At 49.1% G+C, this 21,001-nt stretch overlaps 1 protein-coding gene across 9 annotated transcripts in view; it reads right to left on the bottom strand.

The window, feature by feature from the left end:
- The window catches only part of SMARCAL1 (SWI/SNF related, matrix associated, actin dependent regulator of chromatin, subfamily a like 1), a 248,766-nt gene that overhangs the window by 50,379 nt on the left and 177,386 nt on the right, over positions 1 to 21,001 (bottom strand). For 3 of the 9 annotated variants that reach the window (XR_010591506.1, XM_065561411.1, XM_065561410.1), the window contains exons 1-5: positions 13,062 to 13,185; positions 10,115 to 11,110; positions 6,922 to 6,972; positions 4,076 to 4,336; positions 2,451 to 2,501 (exon numbers count right to left, since the gene is read on the bottom strand). Coding sequence is in view for 8 of the 9 variants with exons in the window: in XM_065561411.1 (XP_065417483.1) it covers positions 2,451 to 2,501; positions 4,076 to 4,336; positions 6,922 to 6,972; positions 10,115 to 11,021 (1,270 nt within the window). In the remaining variant the exon portion in view is untranslated. Of the gene's footprint in view, positions 1 to 2,450; positions 2,502 to 4,075; positions 4,337 to 6,921; positions 6,973 to 10,114; positions 11,111 to 12,929; positions 12,955 to 13,061; positions 13,189 to 21,001 lie in introns of those variants that run through there. The other 6 variants (XM_065561413.1, XM_065561408.1, XM_065561407.1 and 3 more) reach the window with 6 other exon arrangements.

Consider the following 21,001-nt stretch of genomic DNA (forward strand, 5'->3'; position numbering starts at 1 on the left):
GTAACCCCTAGGTCCTTTTCTGCAGAACTGCTGCCTAGCCACTCGGTCCCTAGTCTGTAGCAGTGCATGGGATTCTTTTGTCCTAAGTGCAGGACTCTGCACTTGTCCTTGTTGAACCTCATCAGGTTTCTTTTGGACCAATCCTCTAATTTGTCTAGGTCCCTCTGTATCCTATCCCTACCCTCCAGCATATCTACCACTCCTCCCAGTTTAGTGTCATCTGCAAACTTGCTGAGGGTGTAATCCACGCCATCCTCCAGATCATTAATGAAGATATTGAACAAAACCGTCCCCAGGACCGACCCTTGGGGCACTCCGCTTGATACCGGCTGCCAAGTAGACATGGAGCCATTGATCACTACCCGTTGAGCCCGACGATCTAGCCAGCTTTCTATCTACCTTGTAGTTCATTTATCCAGCCAATACTTTCCTTGGACCTGGCCCTGCAAGACACTGAATGCTTCTTCCAAGGTGGTGCAAGCAAGCCCTCAGCCCTCAACAAAGCCAGATGACTGAAAAGACTGAGCAAACTCAGCATCGAGCAGGAACTGCTCGTCACCTGACAAGATCAGGACCTTCGCACAAGCCAATCCTGCAAGATGCCGGGCATCCTGAACTAGCCTCCATTGCGTAACTCCGTTCTCCCGTCCTGTTAGAGTCTTTACACTGTAGTTTCAGAATGAAGGCTTGCTCACCCAAAAATCTTTTGCCTCTTCACCACCATAAAGCAGCCTCTCCTCTAATGCTACATCCAGCATCCTGGCTTCCAGTTCCTTGATTACTATCAGTATTTCTAACGCACTCCTCACTAGAGTACACAGGCACTCAATTATTAAAAATGCTCCGTTAACCCATAGTAATGGTGTACAGTACCGGAGTAGCACTAAACTGCAGGATTTTGGACCATGACTGCACAATCTCCACAACAGTGTTATAGCACCATTATAGGGCACCTTGCCATTTCCTTCTAAAGCTTATCCTGCTCTAACTGCAGCCTTATATTTCAGGAAGTACGAGGGCCCACAGCAAGCAGAATGGAATGATAAGTAATAATTACAACACTGAGTGCTTATGCACGGCTTTTCATCTTCAAAGTACTTTCCAGACATTAACGAAACACACACAACTAAGAAGCAGACATGCTGGGAGCGCGCTGCTGTGAGAGAGCTATTTGCAAAGCGTATCCATCTTTTAAAAGAAATACAATTTTACACCCTGCTGCGTGGGTCAGAATTTTTTCAGCACCACACATGGGTGCAAAGGGAGAGGAGCCTGCATGTCTGATTGTGCCCAGAAGTGAATGTTATGGCTATAGACTACGCCTGGAGTGTACTTATAAGTAGAAGAATGATGCTCTTTCACTCAATATATTTTACTCAAAAAATGTACAAAACCACCTTGACAGTCAGCACCCAGACTACGGTTCTGATACTGGCAGTTAGAAAAATCATCCGTTCACTTATAAACTGAACAAACTCAGAAGGTGAAAAATCACCAGCACGATATTCTCCACAGTACTTAAGTCCTGCAATGGGCTACTTGCAGGAGTGTGGGCAGAGCACTCATGCCTGCACATCCCTTGTTCACCACGGTTTGGGGGGGACTGCGTGCCAGCTGCAGAACAGGCCAGCACGAGGGAGGAGGGTGGGGAACTAGGGACAGGCCAGGGTAGAAGACACTAAGGGTATTTCTACACAGCAACTAGACACCCATGGCTGGCCTGTGCTAGTCGACTTGGGCTATGGGGCTGTTTCTTTGCTGTGTAGACTTCTGGACTTGGGCTGGTGGCCGAGCTCTAGGACCCTGTGGAGTGAGAGGGTTCCAGAGCTTGGGCTCCAGCCTGAACCCAGAAGTCCACAGACTAACACGGGCATGGGCAAGCTGCAGGTTTTTCTTTGCTGTGGAGACATACCCTAGGAGTCCAACTGTACAGATCTAGTGACCCAGAATTCTGCAGAGATGGACATGAAGGGCCAGCAGCCCCTGTTGCAGCTTGGGGAATTAGTGAGGAAAGCCATTCTCTCTCCATTGTTTAATTCACTCTAGAACTGAGAGTAAGTTACTGTAGGACACTCCCCCGCCCCCCCCCCCCATTATTAATTCACTTTCATAATTATCATCACACACAGTAAAAAATATATGAAATAAAAACAACAGAAATTCTACTCCTGGCAGAGATCACATCTTCATATGCCTTTGTGCAGCACCTCGAACAATGGGGCCCTGAATGGGCCTCTGGCAGGCTACCATAATTATTACTAATATACACACATTACAACCAGGTTTCCGAGTCTGTGTAACCCACACAAAAAATCTATTTGATAGGGCAATAGGACAGCCAGCCCGGGAGTTCGTTACCACTTCAATCCCCGCTTATCCCCAGAAATGGAATTAGAATTCGATCACCGTCCCAAGAGAACAGGGCCCACTAGGAAAATGCAGCTTCTCACTTAGCCTTGGATAGTCCTCCAGTAGGAAACTCCATTTTCTGGTCTTCATGTCTGTAAGGGTCACAATAATAAAATAATCAAATGTTGTCAGAAAGGATGTTTAAAAAAACCACCACCACCTGACTCTTCCATAAACAAGCAGCGACAGGAGCATTCAATATTCTCTCCATTTCACAACCGCTTTGAAACTGTTTCCACCTTGGCCAGTCTTTTTTTTTTTTTTTTTTAAACCTTCCTATCCCATGCTAACCAAATGGTTTTGAGGAAGGGAGGGAATGTTCTCAGCAGAGTACACGGGCAATGAGACCCCAGCTGACTTTCAGAGAGTAATAGCTAGTTGCAGGACTGCCTCATTCATGCATACCCGAAGTGCAGCGCTAGGGCCGAACTCGGCCGGCTCTTCTGACAGCAGTTGCGTCTTCCTGGAAGTCAAAGGTGAGTAAAAAGCTGATCCACTGCAAGCAAAAAGAATGATGCAGCAGACTAGGCACAGGCTGGTGGGTCAAGAGGCCTGGGTTCGCTTCCCCGCTCTGGCTTTTTGGCCACCCCAAGCAACAAAAAAAACAAAAAACCTGCGGCGCGGACGGAGCGCGGGTGCAGGGGGACCGGCTGGGGGAAGAGGGCGGGAGAGAGAGAGAGAGAGAGAGAAGGGGGCGGCCAGGGCTACAGCAGGGGTGCTGCCACGCGGCCCCTCCCGCTGCGCCGCCTCCTGCCGCCAGGGCTCCGCTCCGGTCGGCGGGGAGGGAAGGAAGAGGACTGCCCTGGAGGGCGCTCCGGTCCTCTGCGCCGCCGCCCCCTACAGGGCGGCCAGAGCGGAACAACAACAACAAAAAGCGGCCGTGCCGCCCTAGGATTGGGCAGAATGCCGTCTCCAACAATCTGCCGCCCCAAGCACCAGCTTGCTCAGCTGGTGCCTGGAGCCGGCCCTGCACTGGCCTGCCGTGACACTGGGCAAGTCACTTCACCTCTTTGTCTTTCAGTTTGCCTGTCTGTAAAGTGAGGATGGGGATATTTAACTCCCTTTATAGTTCTGAGAGTGCTATTAGAACTCCTCCTAAACATTAGCATGGCTGCTGGTGAACTCAACCAATTCTAGTTCATTCTCTGGAAAGAACATGCACATTTCCACATTGACTTGTTCTGTCATTTTTGATGACGAAAACTACATATTAGGCGGGGAGATGCAAAGGTTGGGCACCATTGGTCAAATTCAGCACATCCAGCATCAAAATATGGTCTTTGGAATTTGTCTAAAGCAACAGAGGGTCCTGTGGCACCTTTAAGACTAACAGAAGGTGCCACAGGACCCTCTGTTGCTTTTTACAGATTCAGACTAACACGGCTACCCCTCTGATACTGGAATTTGTCTCTGAACAAAATGAGGAGTCAGTCATGCTGCCACAGAGCAAAGCAATGGGCACAATGTTTAAGTATCCCAACATTATTACAAAAGATACCAAAACCCTCCCTGACACAGATCCTCTCCTTTCAGCCTGTCCAGAGCAGAGTTGCTCTTGTATACCACCCCTCATCTTTCAATCCAAAAGCACTTCATAAGCGTTAGTGAAGACAGCTAGCACCAACACCACCACTACATTAATGCAGCAATTAAACCAGAGACTCACCGTAATTCCTGGAATTCATCTGTTTAAACACTTCGATAATTTCTGCAGCATACCCAATCTCAACCTCAAACCGGGAGCGCGAGATCAGAACACACTTCCCCCTGACGGTGGCAGAGGGTTTCTGCCAGCCGCTGAATGTCTTTAAGAAGGATTTCAAGCTGGGCCCGCTGCTGACAGATTGAGAACACAGGGCTGGGCCAGTTGCATCCATCTCTTCAAATGGTACCAAAGTCACTGAGGAAAGCGGCTTCACTGCTTCCACTAGGGGGAAAAATAATGGCTTTATGGGAAAGAATAAATGAAAAATTGGGCAGACCATGAAAACTTCGATTCCCCGAGGGACAGAAAGAGCAGGAGCCAAACTGAACCCAGACAAAAGGTGCAGGATGTTTTGGGACGAGGAGGGAAAGGAGATCAGCAGAGCAGGCCACGCTCCTCTAAAAGGGGACAGCTGGCCCTGTTTCCTGTAGAGCAAGGATCAGGGAGCTGAGGTGAGGTGCAACAGCAGGGCGAACCCACTCTCCCACTTCAGAGCAGACAATGAGAACAGAAGAGAAGCAGAGCTGGCAATGAAGAGAGAGAGAATCCAACAGCCAAGCTGCACCAGCCCTGCCCAGGTGCCCTCTTAGCCACCAGGGGTGTGATCTGAAATCTCTCTGCCTCCTGTGTAATGTCACTACCTGACTTAAGGGGCAAAATTTCCTTAAGTACCATTAAATTAAATTCTTAATAGAGGATCACTGAGCATGCTCAGAAGCCACATCATTACAGCGGGTTCCCCCCAGCCCCATCTTACAAACTCAGAGGCCATTCCTTCGTGAGCTGAGCAATATGACAACAGTAAACCTTCCTTTGCCGACATTCTGAGCTATTGATGAGCTACAAAAGCCTTAAGGTTTGGGGGCTTTTTTAAGCTGGAAAACTAGATTTCGCCCCCGTCTCCCCTCCCCCCACCATAATTCCAAAGAGACAAAATGGATTTTCATCCAATTTACCTTTAAAAAAAAAAAAAAAAAAAAAGCCACCTCCAAACTGAAGCCAAGCATGTGAAATTTCATCCCAAAAAGAGAATTTCAGAAGACGCATCAGACAATTAAAGCCTGTATGGAAACTTTCATTTTTATCTGATTCTTTATATCTAATATAGCTACAACCCGCCCCTGCTTTAAAGAAATTGGGGGGGGGGGGGGGAAGAGAACCTCTCTATTTGTTCATTTTGTGTACATTTTGTTTCCCCTATTTGATTGGGTCTTTCACAAACAACAAACAGGGCCGGCTCCGGCTTTTTTGCCGCCCCAGGCAAAAAAGCCTCCCGCTGCCCCTCCAGCGAGGAACACGGCAGTGGAGGGCGCCAAGCCCAGCTGGGGCCCCGCTCTCCCCGACCGGCCGGAGTGCCAGGAGAAGGGCGGTGAGCCCGGCCGGGGCTCCGCTCTCCCCGGCAGCTAGAGCGCCGGGAAGAGGGTGGAGAGCCAGCCGGGGCTCCGCTCTCCCCGGCGGCCAGAGCGCCGGGAAGAGGGCGGAGAGCCCGGCCGGGGCTCCGCTCTCCCCCGGCGGCCAGAGCGCCGGGGGGAGGGCGGTGAGTCCACCGCGGCACCACTCATCCCAGCGGCCAGAGCGCCGCGGGGAGGGCAGTGAGCCCAGTCGCGGCCCCGCTCTCGGGCCGGAGCACCGCGCCGGCCCCCTCCAGGAGCCGCCCCAAGCACATGCTTGGTGGGCTGGTGCCTGGAGCCGGTCCTGAAGACGGATTTTTTTTTTTTTTTTAAAGTACAGGAAAGTGTAATTTTAAAACCACAGAAACTGGCAGGGGAAGATATAGAACCTGCCACTATTTTTTGAACTATTCTTTAAAAAGCTGCCTAGATTTCAAGTCGAAAGAGTCCATTTACCCATAGTGTATGAACCACTCGGGATTGTCTTTGGTAACCATCTACTGATGGGGATACCAGCAGCTGCTTTTCACCAGGTGCCTTCTACCATAAGCTCATGCTTCAGGATAATTTGACAAGACATTTTAAAAAAAGATGATGTGCTATTTTAAAATGGTCTAGTTAGACAGTAAGCTGGGCAGGGCTAGGACCCTGCTTACGCGGTATAAGATACAGAGAGGCACCGGTCAGCGCTTAAATATACAGCAATCTGCATGGGAGGTTAAAATTAGGCCTGAAGGGTGGACTTTTCCAAAGCATTGGCCTAAATCTGCTCCCATTGAAATCAACAGCAGTTTTACCATCGACTTCAAGGAAAGCAAAGTTGGATCAAGACTGCGTGCTTTTGAAAAGCCCACCTGAAATGCACGGCTGCAACCATCTCAAACCTTCCTCAGTCCACAACGAAGAAAACCATCCCCTATTATTCCAAATTCTGAGGCAACCACAATGGCAACCTCACAAAGCCAAGAAGATCATGCCATTTCACTTCCCACACTCCCAATAAACAGCTTCATGAAACCTACATTTAGTTTGCTGTTTAAAAAGATGGCATCATTCATCAAAGTATTAGCCAGTCTGCACTTCTGGAATGTTTTCACTTTCTCTGCATGAACCCATATGAACTACTTGCATGAACTCAACCATATACTGTGGTTTGTTCGCCCCTGAAACTTGCAGTTAGTGAATGGAGAAAGCATATACTTAGCATTTAGATTACACCTGGAAACCCAGTTAATTCTAAATAACTTCAGAGATTCACAGCAGACCCTCAAAAGCCCCATGCCTGAAGAATGGGTTTTCTGTTTGAACAGTGCTGCCCCGTCGTTACTCCAAGCAATAACACAGCCAACAATAATCTTGCAAAGATGACAGAGAGACTTTGATCCTGCATATCACTCCGTAGGTCTGCTCACTTACTGAGACTTCTGTAGTCTTCTAAACTAAAATTCCAAATCTTCGTAGCAGGATCTGAAATTGGACAGAATTTGAGTCATTTGGGAATAGAAACAAACTGTGCTGTTAAAGGCTTAGTAATTAAAGAGAATCTGGTCTGTTTATACAGACACTTCACACGTACCTGTCAGAAACACTGTGCATTGTTATTACGACTGCAGGGCAGTTGGAAATACAGAAAGACTTAGCAGTAGGATAGCAAAACAAACATCCACACATATATGAGAGGGGTGTGGAAGTAAACCACAGCACTGACTGAAAAGGACAAAGGATTTTGCAAATAAGGGTGGGTACAAATATTTGTGCGCACCCTTGGACTTTAAGGAGGAGAACCTAAAGGACACTAGGGGTACGTCTTCACTTACCGGAGGGTCCGGCGGCAGGCAATCAATGTTCTGGGATCAATTTATCGCGTCTGGTTAAGACGCGATAAATCGATCCCGGAAGTGCTCGTCATCGACGCCGGTACTCCAGCTCGGCGAGAGGAGTACGCGGCATCGACGGGGGAGCCTCCCTGCCGCGTCTGGACCCGCAGTAAGTTCGGACTAAGGTACTTCGAATTCAGCTACGTTATTAACGTAGCTGAATTTGCGTACCTTAGTCTGAAGTGGGGGGTTAGTGGGGACCAGGCCTTAGACGGTTGGAGACCATAGGGTTAGACTGGTGCTGATTACAGACTTGAGTTAAGGGACAATATGGGCATAAGAACATATGGATGTACATGGGCCATCAATAAGTTTAGGCTTCAAATTAGGCAGTGTCTACACCGAGCACCTTACATCGGCATAGCTGTGCGGCAACAGCGTAGCCGCGCTTTGTCGGCAGGAGAGAGGTCTCCTGCTGACAAAATAAAAACACCCCCAACAAGGGGCAGTAACTTCGGCGGCAGGAGAGCGTCTCCTGCCGACAAAGTGCTGTCCACACTGACGCTTTTCGTTGGTATCACTTTTGTCAGTCGGGGGGGGGGGGGGGGGGGGGGGGCATTTTTTTCACACCCCGATTGACAAAAGTTTTACTGACGAAAGTGTAGACATAGCCTTAGATCGGGGTGGGCAAACTTTTTGGCCCGAGGGCCACATCTGGGTATGGAAATTGTACGGTGGGCCATGAATGCTCACAAAATTGGGGGTTGGGGTGCAGGAGGGGGTGAGGGCTCCAGCTGGGGGTGTGGGCTCTGGGGTGGGGCCACAAATGAGGAGTTCAGGGTGCGGGAGTGGGCTCTGGGCTGAGGGTTGGGGTGCCGGGAGGGGTGCTGAGGGCTCCGGCTGGAGATGCAGTCTTTGGGGTGGGGCTGGGGATGAGGTGTTGGGGGGTGCAGGAGGGTGCGCCGGGCTGGGACCGAGGGGTTTGGAGGGCAGGAGAGGGATCAGGGCGTGAGCAAGGGGTTGGGGCATGGGCAAGGATCACGGGTGCTGGCTGTAGGCAGCGCTTACCTCAAGCAGCTCCCAGAAGTTCCTACGTGGAGACACGGACAGACGGCTCTGCACGCTGCCCTGTTCGCAGGCGCTGCCCCTTCAGCTCCCATTGGCCGGGAACCACGGCCAATGGGAAACACAGGGATGGCGCTTGGGGTGGGGGCAGCGTGTGGAGCCCCCTAGCTGTCCCTATGTGGGGGAACATACCGCTGTTTCTGGGAACCGTGCGGAGTGGGGCAAGCCCCAGACCCTGCTCCCTGGCAGGAGCTCAAGGACCAGATTAAAATGTCTGGAGGGCCGGATGCGACTCTCGGGCCGTAGTTTGCCCACCCCTGCCTTAGATGCAGGTTTCTAACCATCAGAGGACTGAAGTTCTGTAACAGCTTTCCAAAGGGACTAGTGGGGGCAAAAAACTAACTTGTTTCAAGACTGAGCTTGATAACTTTATGGAGGGGGGATGGTATAATGACGTTGCCTACAATGGCATGTGGTCCACGAGTGACAGCTATTAGCAAATATCTCCAGTGGCCAGAGATGTGGCTCTAGATGGGGAGGGCTCTGAATTACTACAGTGAATGCTTTCCCAGGTGTCTGGCTGGTGGGTCTCACATGCTCAGGGCTAACTGATTGCCATATTTGGGATCGGGAAGCAATTTTCACCAAGTGAGATTGGCAGAAACCCTAGGGGGTTTTCACCTTCCACTGCAGCACAGGGCATGAGTCACTTACTGGTTTGAACTAGAGTGAATGGTAGATTCTCTGTAACTTGAAGTCTTTAAATTGAGATTTGAGGTCCTCAGTACCTCGGTCAGAAGTTATGGGCCTATTTCAGGAGAGGGTGGGTGAAGTTTTGTGGTCTGTGATGTGCAGAAGGTCAGACTAGATTATCATGATGGTCCCTTCTGGCCTTAAAGACTATGAGTCAACCAACTGTCCAAGAGCAACTGAAACTAAACTGACCATTTCTCCAATACCAATTTCCAAAATACTGTTTTCCCCCTCAAAGATTCTGACTAAAACTGGTAGGAATTTTTTTTTGTCAAAATAGTTTTCTGTCAAAAAGTACCATTTTGACAAAAATATTTTTTCCACAATCATAACAAATTAAATGAAATTTCATTTTGAAACAAATGGAAAAACATTTTGAAATGATGTTTTGACATTTTTGGAATGAAAAGCTTTGATTTTTTTTTGTTTCAAAGTGACTTTTCATTTCAAAATGTACTTTAATATATTTTTTTTAAAGGTCAAAATCAACACATTTCAAATGTACTGAAATTAAACATTTTGATTTACTCAATTTATTTTAAAAATTTTCATTTTGTGAAAAATTAAAAGAAAAAAATCCCCAATCATGATAATTTTTCCAAAAGATCAAAATTTTTTGCAAGGTGGAAAAATCCAGTTTCCAACCAGCTCTAGTTCTGACCGCCTGAAGTCACAAAACATCTCAGTACACTTTTCATACAAGCAGCGGGGGGTTAATGGAGATTATTTGGGCTAAATTCCAGTCTGAGTTATTTACTCCCTGAATTCTTCTGCAGTTTCAACTGCCTTACTTTTCACATCCCCCCTAAAAACTATATACAACATCATTGCCATATTCCACCCCTGCAAATAGCTCCATTTCTGTGATGGGTGAGGCGATTTCTGTACAGTTCCTTAAAGAGACTGATATACTGATTTTTCTTAAGAACAACAGGGGCATAAACCAACCTTAAGAAATTGTTCTGTTTTCTTACCATAACTTTTGCTAGGTATGCTCTTAAACACAGCGACAAGTTCTGCATTGTAGCCTACTTCAACCCGGAATCGGTCTTCTCTGTGCTTCACGCACCTTCCTTTGATAACACTGGGTACTTTTCTATGACAGGATACTTCCAAGGTAGAGCCCACACCACCAGCACTGGCCACCTTTTGCATCTTACCCTCCTTCAACGGAGTGGGTGGCCGCATAGTGCCACAGAACTGTGAGATGCTATCCTTTTTCGGGAAGGGCCCACAGGTTGGTTTCCCTGCATTTGTTGGCATTTCAGAATCACTCAAGGTAGCACTGCTCGGTGATGGCATGTATTTCATGTCAACATGTCCACTGGCAGATCTGTTCAGACTTTGTAAACCTTTAACATCATCAGGATGCTCATTAGCAGTTAATCTAGGATGAGACGGTTCTGTAGGTTTTTTGAATGCTGGGTGGTCCTTGGGTTGCTCAGAACCTGAATAATGTTGATGGGAATAACTCAAAGAATTCTGGAGTATTGGGAGGGACTGTTTAGTGCTGCACATTTGACTCCACGAATCTTGGTTTGAGCCCTCTGAACAATTCTCCTGTTGCAAGCCACATGAACCAGCCATCTGCTGGGGTGCGCTAAAGTGATTATATCCTTTATGAACATAGCTCTTCTGCACCACATGGCTATTGGGAGTCTGCTGGTGTAGGCTAATGAACCTAACATGATTGTCTTCTTGTTTCACACACTGATGCTCCACGTTTCTTCGATAACTTGGATTCTGCAGGTTGGATGGTTGGCTAGTGAGCCCACCAGGTCCTCCTTGCTGGGCTGCTAGTCTCTCTGCTCTCCTAGCCAAGGCCTTCTGTCTGTTCTCCTCAATTTTTCTTTTCTGTTCTTCCGTAAGGCCAGATGACATCTTCCACAATTGAAATGATAGTCCTGAAACCTGTGTGTTGAATATTAGCGAGGAATCCAACTGGTCCTTTTACAGGACTGGAGGCGAACCTAAAAAAAAAAAAAAAAAAACCCACAAAACAAAGATGTCTGGTAAATTTTAACCACATGCCTGGAAGGCATTTGTTTTTTATTGATGAAATGGTGCCACTGGCACCTAGACACCAGAGTGACTGGTGCTGTACAAATACCTAAAACCAAAATAGGGCAACAGCATGGACTCAGGGCTAGACTTAAGCCATATGCAAAGTGGCCAACCATAAAGACACTCCCCTTTGGGGTCCCTGCACCCTAGACCTCCTTGCTAAAGCACCGGAGGGGAGAAAAAAAAAACCCGAACAACAAAACCACCCCCATGCACTCCAACTGCTAAAGTCTTCCCTCAACCCCTCCAAGATTTGTGCATACCCTGGAAATCCAACTCAGCCCCTGCACACGACCTCCCATAGGGCTCTGAACAACATAGGGCCAGCCCTACGTGGATGCAATCAGAAAAAATGACTGAAAAAAATCTCTTAACCGTTCAACTAGCCTGTAAATCAAGGGCCTTGACTCCTAAGGAAAATAAAAAGCATTGTCTGACCACACTTCATCCTTCCAGCTCAGCCTCTTGCAGCACGTGGCAAACACAAACCGAGCCCCAGAATCCATGGCGCAAGGCAAGGGGTCACCTTCTGCCTTGGGAAATGTACACTTCCAGCACCAATGGCATTCCCATAGCTACAGGTAGCAATTCAGCCCCTTCCTCTGGAAAATTCAAGGGTTAGGGCTCATTCACCCCGCCCTCTCCCAGATACTGGGGCTCACTCCCCTCCCCTCCCAGCTAGTAGGGCTCACCCCCCTCCTAGATACTGGGGCTCCCAGCTACTGAGGCTCACCCTATCCCTTAGTTACTGGGGCTCAGCCCTGCCCCTCCTAGTTACTGGGGCTCAGCCCCCCTCCTAGTTACTGGGGCTCAGCCCCCCTCCTAGTTACTGGGGCTCACCCCCATCCCCTCCCCAGCTACTGGGGCTCACCCTGCCCACCACCCCAGCTACTGGGGCTCAGCCCCCCTCCTAGGTACTGGGGTTCACCCCCTCTAGGTACTGGGGTTCACCCCCATCCCCCCCAGCTACTGGGGCTCACCCTGCCCGCCACCCCCAGCTACTGGGGCTCACCCCCTCCTAGGTACTGGGGCTCACCCCCATCCCCTCCCCAGCTACTGGGGCTCACCCCTCTCCTAGGTACTGGGGCTCACCCCCATCCCCTCCCCAGCTACTGGGGCTCACCCCTCTCCTAGGTACTGGGGTTCACCCCCACCCCCCCAGCTACTGGGGCTCACCCCTCTCCTAGGTACTGGGGTTCACCCCTATCCCCCCCCCAGCTACTGGGGCTCACCCCTCTCCTAGGTACTGGGGTTCACCCCTATCCCCCCCCAGCTACTGGGGCTCACCCCTCTCCTAGGTACTGGGGTTCACCCCCACCCCCCCAGCTACTGGGGCTCACCCCTCTCCTAGGTACTGGGGCTCACCCCTATCCCCCCCCAGCTACTGGGGCTCACCCCCTCTAGGTACTGGTGTTCACCCCCACCCCCCAGCTACTGGGGCTCACCCCTCTCCTAGGTACTGGGGCTCACCCCTATCCCCCCCCCAGCTACTGGGGCTCACCCCCTCTAGGTACTGGGGTTCACCCCTATCCCCCCCAGCTACTGAGGCTCACCCCCTCTAGGTACTGGGGCTCACCCCCATCCCCCCAGTACTGGGGCTCACCCCCTCCTAGGTACTGGGGCTCACCCCCATCCCCCCCCGCTACTGGGGCTCACCCCCTCTAGGTACTGGGGCTCACCCCCATCCCCCCCGCTACCGGGGCTCCCCCTGCCCGCCACCCCCACCTAGATACTGGGGCTCCCCGCCCCTGAGGCTCAGCCCCAGCCGTCCCGGAGCCGGCCTCCCGCGAGGCCCCCGGCGTTACGTGACCGAGGGAAGCCACACGCCCCTCCCCACGGCGGCCGCAGCCCTGGTACCTGCGCGTCCCTCCGGGCCGCTCCAGCCCGGTCCCAACGCAGGCCGAGGCGCGGAGCCCCCGCCAGGGGAGCGCATCTGTCCGGACTACAACTCCCAGCAGGCATCGCCCCACCGGGAGGGGGGAACTTAGCCGGCTGAGCGCGCGCTGCATGCAGGGAATTGTAGTCCCATTGCACCATGGGAGATGTAGTCTCCCAAGGCCCACAACCTAGTGGTAGTCTAGTGAGTAGGTTACACTTTGGGCGGGGGAGAGGCAGCAGGACTCCTGGGTTCTCCACCTGGCTCTGCCGTTGACCGAGTGGCCAAGTGACATCATCAAAAAAGTTTGGAGACCACTAATCTAAGAGACAAGGTGGGGGAGGCAATATCTTTTATTGGACCAGCTTCTGTTGGTGACAGAGACAAGCTTTCAAGCTACACACAGAGCTTTGCTCAGGTTTTTTTCGGGAGCACAGCCCCAGCTCTATGGCAGCCAGCCTCACCCGAGGACCTGACGCAGAGCTCTGTATAGCTCGAAGCTTGTCTCTTTCACCAACAGAAGTTGGTCCAGTAAAAGATGTTACCTCACCCACCTTGTCTCTCTCATATGCTAGGACCAACACAGCTAGGACAACACTGCAAATTACCATCTAAAGCTCCCCCACTCCCGGCACACCCTGACCCTTCAAGGTCAAGCACCCTCTGTCAACCTCTCAAAACACACTGTGATAAATGAAGGGGGAGGGGGAATAACTTCCTTTTATGGACACCCAGCCAGCCAGTTAGCTATAAAATCCCTCTTAGTAGCTGTTCTCTACTTGCTTTACCTGTCAAGGGTTAAAAAGTCTTGTTGCTATGCGTAGGTCAAAGGAAGTGAATGGGCATCTGGCCAATGCATAGGTCAAAGGAAGTGAATGGGCATCTGGCCAAAAGAGCCAATGGGAAGGCTAAAACTTTTTAAAATTGAAACAAAGACTCCCCTTTTGTCTGTCTGTTATTCTCTGGGGAGAGGCAAACAGGGCAGAAATTATTCTGTAAGAAGCTTGTGGCCAGGTATGAAAAAATCATCAGAATCTTACCTAGAAACTACTCATTTACAACCCCAGATATGTAGGTAGATCAGGAAATGTCTAGGAAGACGCAATTAGGTTTATCTCTTCTTTTTTTTATGGCTTGTGGACTCGTCTGTGCTAACCCCATGTGCTTTTGTTTTGCTTGTAACCTTTAAGCTGGACCTCAAGAAAGTTATTCTTGATGCTTAATTCTTGTAAGTGGTTGTTTTTTTAATCTAGCAATAGCCTGAGTTTTCAGATGTATTTTCTTTCTTTTTGTTTTTAATAAAATTTATCTTTTTTAAAAACAGGATTGAATTTTTGTGTCCTAAGAGGTTTGTGCACATGTTGTTGAATTAGCTGGTGGCAAGAGCTGATTTCCTTTGTTTTTCTTTTTTAGCTGTCACCTTGGGAGTTTATTACAAGCCTGGAATGGCCAGTGTTAATTTTTAGAATTCTTGCGCTCAAAGTGCGGAATCAGCCTACACACACACACACACACACACACACACACGTTATTATATATGGTGTTAGCACTGTGATCCCGGACACATTTTTAACTCTTACTTTTATAGCACTGAGGCTATAGTTGAGGCTGAATGACATATTTGCCAACATGCCTGGTAAGGAGAGAGAACAGTATAGGAATGGGGGAAGGGAAGAAGAAGGACACAGAAAGAAACCCACACTGGAGAAAAGAAAGTATAAGGGAGTCTGTATCCCAGCGTGAAGTGCTGAAGCAGTTCAAAGAGGAATTAATTCAGGGAAGTCCCATGGACTGAGCTATGCAGGAGGGCAGACCAGATGATCACAATGGTCCCTTCTAATCCTAGAACCATGGAAAGCAAATGTCAAGAAGTTGGAAAAACATTGGATGTTGAATAAAGGATCCCCGGTGTGAAAAAGTAGAGAAACATTGTTTCACCGTATTCGTTATACATGAGAACCCAGCGATGCAGTTCCTGTTGGAGGACTTCACTTCTTCAGATGCATAGAGTGAAAGTTACAGATGCGGGCATTATATACTGACACATGGAGAGCCACGTCAGTATATAATGCCTGCATCTGTAACTTTCACTCTGTGCATCTGAAGAAGTGAGGTTTTTACCCACGAAAGCTTAAGCCCAAATAAATCTGTTAGTCTTTAAGGTGCCACCAGACTCCTTGTTGTTTTTGTAGATACAGACTAACACGGCTACCCCCTGATACTTGTTGGAGGACTGGATTGAGTGGGGATAGCCTATGTTGTGTCCTCTTAGCAGGACTAATGTGGACATATAACATGGGAACTACACTAAATGGAATCTCAGCCCTTTCCCACTTTGCCCACTGCCTCTGTCCGACAATGCTGAGCTTGGGGTCCATGATCCACCATGTTTCCACATGCAGTTTTCTCCCACCTGGCAGGCACATAGGATGGGGGCAGGGAAGCTAGCTGGCAGTTTTATAAATTATTATCTATTCATTCATCTCGCTACTCGTAATTAAACCTTAAATTACTTCTTGATTAAAAAGCAGCGGCCATCAATAGTCAGGAGCTCATCAGCCTGAAAAAAGCAGGGAACTCAACAGCAATAAGGTGCAACGTGACAAATAACACAAGCCATAGGAGTTCACTCATCCATTTGGCAGTGTGTATACACACACACACACACACACACACACACACACACACACACACTCTTCTGCACAAACATAAATGCACTACACACTATGCGCTATCCCTTAGATACACACGGAATATATGTGTACACACACAACCCCACGATGACTTACTGTTCTGCATGCACATGTTTACGCATAATAGATGAACCCAAGCTGCAAAATTGGATCCGGATCCAGCTTCTGAATTCCCTAAGTTTGGGTGTATTTGGGTCCAGGGTTTTGTCTTGGCCTGCTATCGAAAGAGGGAACAGATGCAAAATTTGGATCTGGTTCCAGTTTCCGAACTCTTTCCCCAGGGTTTTGTCTGTCTGTTTTGTGGTGGGAAAGGATGCTCAGAGCTAGGGACTTGGTTCTAGCCCATCTATAATTACTGCGCCCCCAGCTGTGTGCTGGCAGATTCCGGGTGGCGATACTGCAGAGGAAGAAAGAGGCAAATGACAGAAACTCTTTTTGTCTCATGCAGCTCAAGCCTTAGACCTTTTTATTGCCCTAACCAAGCAGGGCCGGCTCTCGCGTTTTTGCCGTCCCAAGCACACACACACATGAAAAAAAAAAAAAGCCGTGATCGCGATCGGCGGCAATTCGGCAGCAGGTCCTACACTCCGAGAGGGAGTGACGGCCCCCCTGCCGAATTGCTGCCGAAGGGCCGGAAGTGCCCCCACCTCTTCATTGGCCGCCCCAAGCACCGCTTGCTAGGCTGGTGCCTGGAGCCGGCCCTGTAAGCAAGGATAGCTCCCAGTACCACATATGGGCCAGAACGAGAGCAGAGCCTGAGAGTACCCAGCCCCCTTGGCATTTCATGTGGCTACTTGTTTCCAGTTCCCTAGTGAGGGCACTTAAGGTTGTGTCAGTGGTGGAAAGAGGCCTTGGGAAAGGGGAAAGAAGCCCTATTTGGGGGGAGGAGGATCTCTCGGACCTCCTAGGGTGATGTCGACTTGAGACACGAGTGTCATTTGCAGAAATGGTCAGATCCAGACAGGAGCATTTGCTTGGGGTTGCAGTGTCGAGCAGAAATACAGTCAAACGTTAAGACATTTACTCTGTATGATGCATCTCCAGTGAGGCACGGGAAACAAACTGAGAGTGCAAGGAACAAGCAGTTTGCTGGTAGCTCTCAGGCAGCCTTTCCCTTGGAGATTTCAGCCCAGCTCCCAGCTACTCTCCCACCTCCATTTATAAGTTTATGGAACAAAGATGTAACAACACCAAAAAGCTGGACGCACGGCAGGGTCAGCGGAGACACACTGCCTGCCAAGGTGGGAGGAGATCTCCAAGTCCTTAGCAGCAGCTCCTCTGGCTGATAAAAGAGCAGCGTCGATCACAAGGCTCAGTGATTCCCTCTTTGTATACCTCTCATTTAGGGTGGCTGCTGCATCACTTGGAGGCTATTCAGAATGCAGCAGTGTGTTTGCACAGTGGCTTGAGCTACCACTAGGATGTAATGAGCCAGACGCTGCCCTCTACTGGTTGGAATGAGAACCGCTGATCTGTGTGTCAGAGGTTCTATACAGCTAGCAGCTAAGGGCAATTCTTCTTTATCTGAAATGTGCTTTTAGAGCTGTTCTGCCGTCTTGTTGACCTTGTTTTTAGGATATTGTTCCACCTAAACTTTCCTTTCCTCATTTCATCTCACTATTCCTTGGATCAGCCTACATGTTTCCTTTACACCTTTGAGATACGTGGAGACAACTACGTTCCCTCTTAGTGTTTAGTAACGCTGTACAGGTTCACACTTTTACTCTTTTCCCATAGCTAGAACTGGACCCCTTGATCTGAAGCTTTCCCCATGCTCCGTGGTGTCTACCCGTTCCCCACCAACACACCGGCTGGCATCATGGTGTACACCTATACCTCTACCACTCCATGCGAGGGGAAAACAAGGAGAACCACAGCTACACATAGACGGACCTGTGAAACGCACAGGCTCGGAACTACGTGTGTTTCATTTAATTTTGGACTGGAGGGTTCAAAGTATGGTTCACTCCGTGACACTGTTGCTAGACTCTTTTTACTCTGTTTTGTTTTCTGCACCTTGCTTTTGTGGCCTGTTTTGTTGCACACAATAAAATTCTGGTGTTGGTTTTTTGGAAACTCTGAGCATTCATAGCTTGTAAACAGTGAACAATGCCCCGGCAGGGGTCTAGTTTATTTAATCAACCATCAGATGTGGTTTGTAAACAAGCCTTCTCCATCTGCTGTAAGGCCTCAGGCTTGCCCACTGCCTGGAGCTCTACAGTCTCTCCCCTGCTAACTCCGGCTACCTCCCAGGCCTCCTTTCCTGGAAAGCTTTGGAGTCTCTCTCCTCTGGACCCTCCACTCTCTAGGAGCCTCTGCTCTCCAGAGAGACACCACTGGGAGTAGCTTCTTACCTGGCTCCCCTGGGGCACTCTGTCTCCAGAAGCTTCCTCTCTGTGTTCCGGGCTCCAACCTGAGCCCTCATAACCCTTTACAAGGCCCTGTTCCTACTGCCCAGCTATTTATCCAATTAACCATCCACATGTGCATCTGGGTTAGCTCATTCTCCTTCATAGAGCTGCGAGTGAGCCTCACAGCCCAGGCAGACAGACACACGGTAGCATGCTAACGAAGAGCTGTGTGGACGTTGCAGCACCGGCGAAGGGTCTGGCTCGCCACCCAAGCTCAAGCCCACCTGGCCTCAAGGCTCCAAGATCAAGGGGCTAGCCAGAGCTGCAGGATGCACAGAGCTGTTTTTAGCATGCTAGTGCAAGCCCTCATAATGTAAGTCGGTCTACCTGGGTTGGGAGGCTTCTTCCCAGCTACAACGTAGAGATATCCAAAGAGGCTGGGTGCCTGTCAACCTCAGAGAGCCAATCACCCGTGACAGCGCTATGTAAATATAATGTATTATAAGTAGCAGGGTATATCTGCAATATGAAGTTATTTATTCATTTGTTTATGGTACTTTCGTTTCGCATGTTGAGCATAATAAATATTATTATGACCAGCTACTGAGTAACAGCGACAAAGGTGCTGTTTAGAAATGTGACTACAGAAAGCAGATGCTTGTCGAGTTAAATAAGGAATTTAATTGCCCTGCATTTTATCTTGTTTTCAGCAATATGATGACAAATCACATCTTAATAAAATAACATTGGGGGAAGCACAATTCCAGTGCTTCAGGAAATGAGAAACCATATAAGTTATAGGCCTGCTCCTACTAAGTCAATCTCATTCAGAAATCAAGCATGATGTTAAGATGTTTTAGCAAAATGAACCTTTAATGGTTAGAAAGATTTACGGCGACTTCAGGTTTTAAAAGGCTGAAGAGGGGTGGGGGAGGGGTAGTGCACATGATAGCTCAGGGGATTGGTAATGTGATTAATGCCATTATTTGATTCCTATGGTGGGACAGGTGCACACGGCTTTCTACAGACAAATAAAAAGATTGGTGTCTTCCCCAGAGTGTTTACGGTCTGTGATGGACATTATATGTTGGGCATCAGAGAAGGGGTTGTTTGTGACAGAGTGGGATACATCTGTATCCGACTGTGAACTCCATTTTGTATTGTGAACTCCATTTTGTATTAAGTGCTGACGGCAGCCGGAGGGTGGCCTGTTCAATTGTATTACAGATAGCCACCAAGGAAAGGAGCGTGACACCTCACTGAAGGTCTATCATGGACTACAAGCCATCAAGACTACAATCTCAGGCTATGACTTTGAATGACTCTCAGCTACTGTCACACCCCTGGGGAACAATGGGTTTTATGATTGCAGAGTAGGGCTGTAGCTTTCCAGTTGAGCCTGGCCTGAAACACTAACAGCCCCCAGATTGACAGGTGGGGTACAATCAGATACAGGGAGGGGGACGTCTCAGGACTTTTGTTATTTTTTAGAGAGCTGTAACTCTGAAATGCTTTTAAGAGTAACGTGATTGTGGTTAAGAAATTCCTTTGCTCAGCTTGTGTTCCTTGCTTTCCTGACATGTTGTCCCCAAAGGGGTTAAGCTAGAAGACCAGAGCACTCGCAGCCTCAATGAACCTCAGGAGGGAAGCATGTGTACCTGATTGGGGAGGCTTAGGAAGTCTAAGGCACTGGTTTCAGGACCTAGGGTGGCTGGACTGTGGCGTCCCAGATCCCAAGGAAAGCCTTAGACAAAAGGTCTGAGCCTGGGAGCATATTTACAGACCCAGAGCTAGAAACAGGGACTAGAGTCTGCCCAGACCCAGCTGGCTTGGAAGCATGTGAGACCCAGAGGCTACATTTACTTCTAACGGGCTGGTCTCCATACAGAGGGCACAGAGCTAGGTTGTAACAGATGATTGAAAAGACAAAGGTTACAATGATAAAAGATAATGATATGCATTTGTTCTATAAGAACAATAGGAATTGCTATATTGATCCAGACCAGGATTCCCGCAAGTTCTCTATGCTATTGCCAACAGTGGTCAGCACCAGTTGTTCAAGAGGAAGACACAAAAACCAAGACACAAAACCCCCAAACCTGTAGTGGACAATTATTTAATAATCACAGGAGATGTTTCTTCCTAATCCCATCAGTTAGTGGTTGGTTTATGCCTTGAAGATATCTATCCCTAATACTTTTAATTCTGTCTAATGCAATTGTGGATGTTCCCATTATCTATATAAATATCTAATCCTTGACTCCTACTAAGATCTGGGCCTCAGAGACATCTTGTGGCAATGAGTTCCACTGGCTACTTGTGTTGTATAAAAATAATTCCTTATTATCACATTTCAATTTGTTGCCTTTCAATTTCATAGAAAGTCTGCTAGTTTTTGTAGTATGAGAGGGGGTAAATGTTATTATTTATTTGTATTATTGCAGTGCAGGGATTGGCAACCTTTGGAATGTGGCCCACCAGGGTAAGCCCCCCCGGAGGGCCAGGCCGGTTTGTTTACCTGCCGTGTCCACAGGTTTGACCAATCACAGCTCCCACTGGCCGTGGTTCACTGCTGCAGGCCAATGGGGGCTGCGGGAAGCAGCGCAGGCCGAGGGATGTACTGGCTTCTGCTTCCCGCAGCCCCCATTGGCCTGGAGCCAGGACCGGCTCCAGGGTTTTGGCCGCCCCAAGCAGCCAAACAAAACAAAACAAAAAAGCCGCGATCGTGATCTGCAGCGGCAATTCGGCAGGAGGTCCTTCGCTCCGAGCGGGAGTGAGGGACCGTCCGCCGAATTGCCGCCGAACAGCTGGACGTGCCGCCCCTCTCCGAAGTGGCCGCCCCAAGCCCCTGCTTGGTAAGCTGGTGCCTAGAGCCGG

This window comes from Chrysemys picta, chromosome 11 (genome assembly GCF_011386835.1).
Source record: "Chrysemys picta bellii isolate R12L10 chromosome 11, ASM1138683v2, whole genome shotgun sequence".
NCBI classification, from domain to species: domain Eukaryota; kingdom Metazoa; phylum Chordata; order Testudines; family Emydidae; genus Chrysemys; species Chrysemys picta.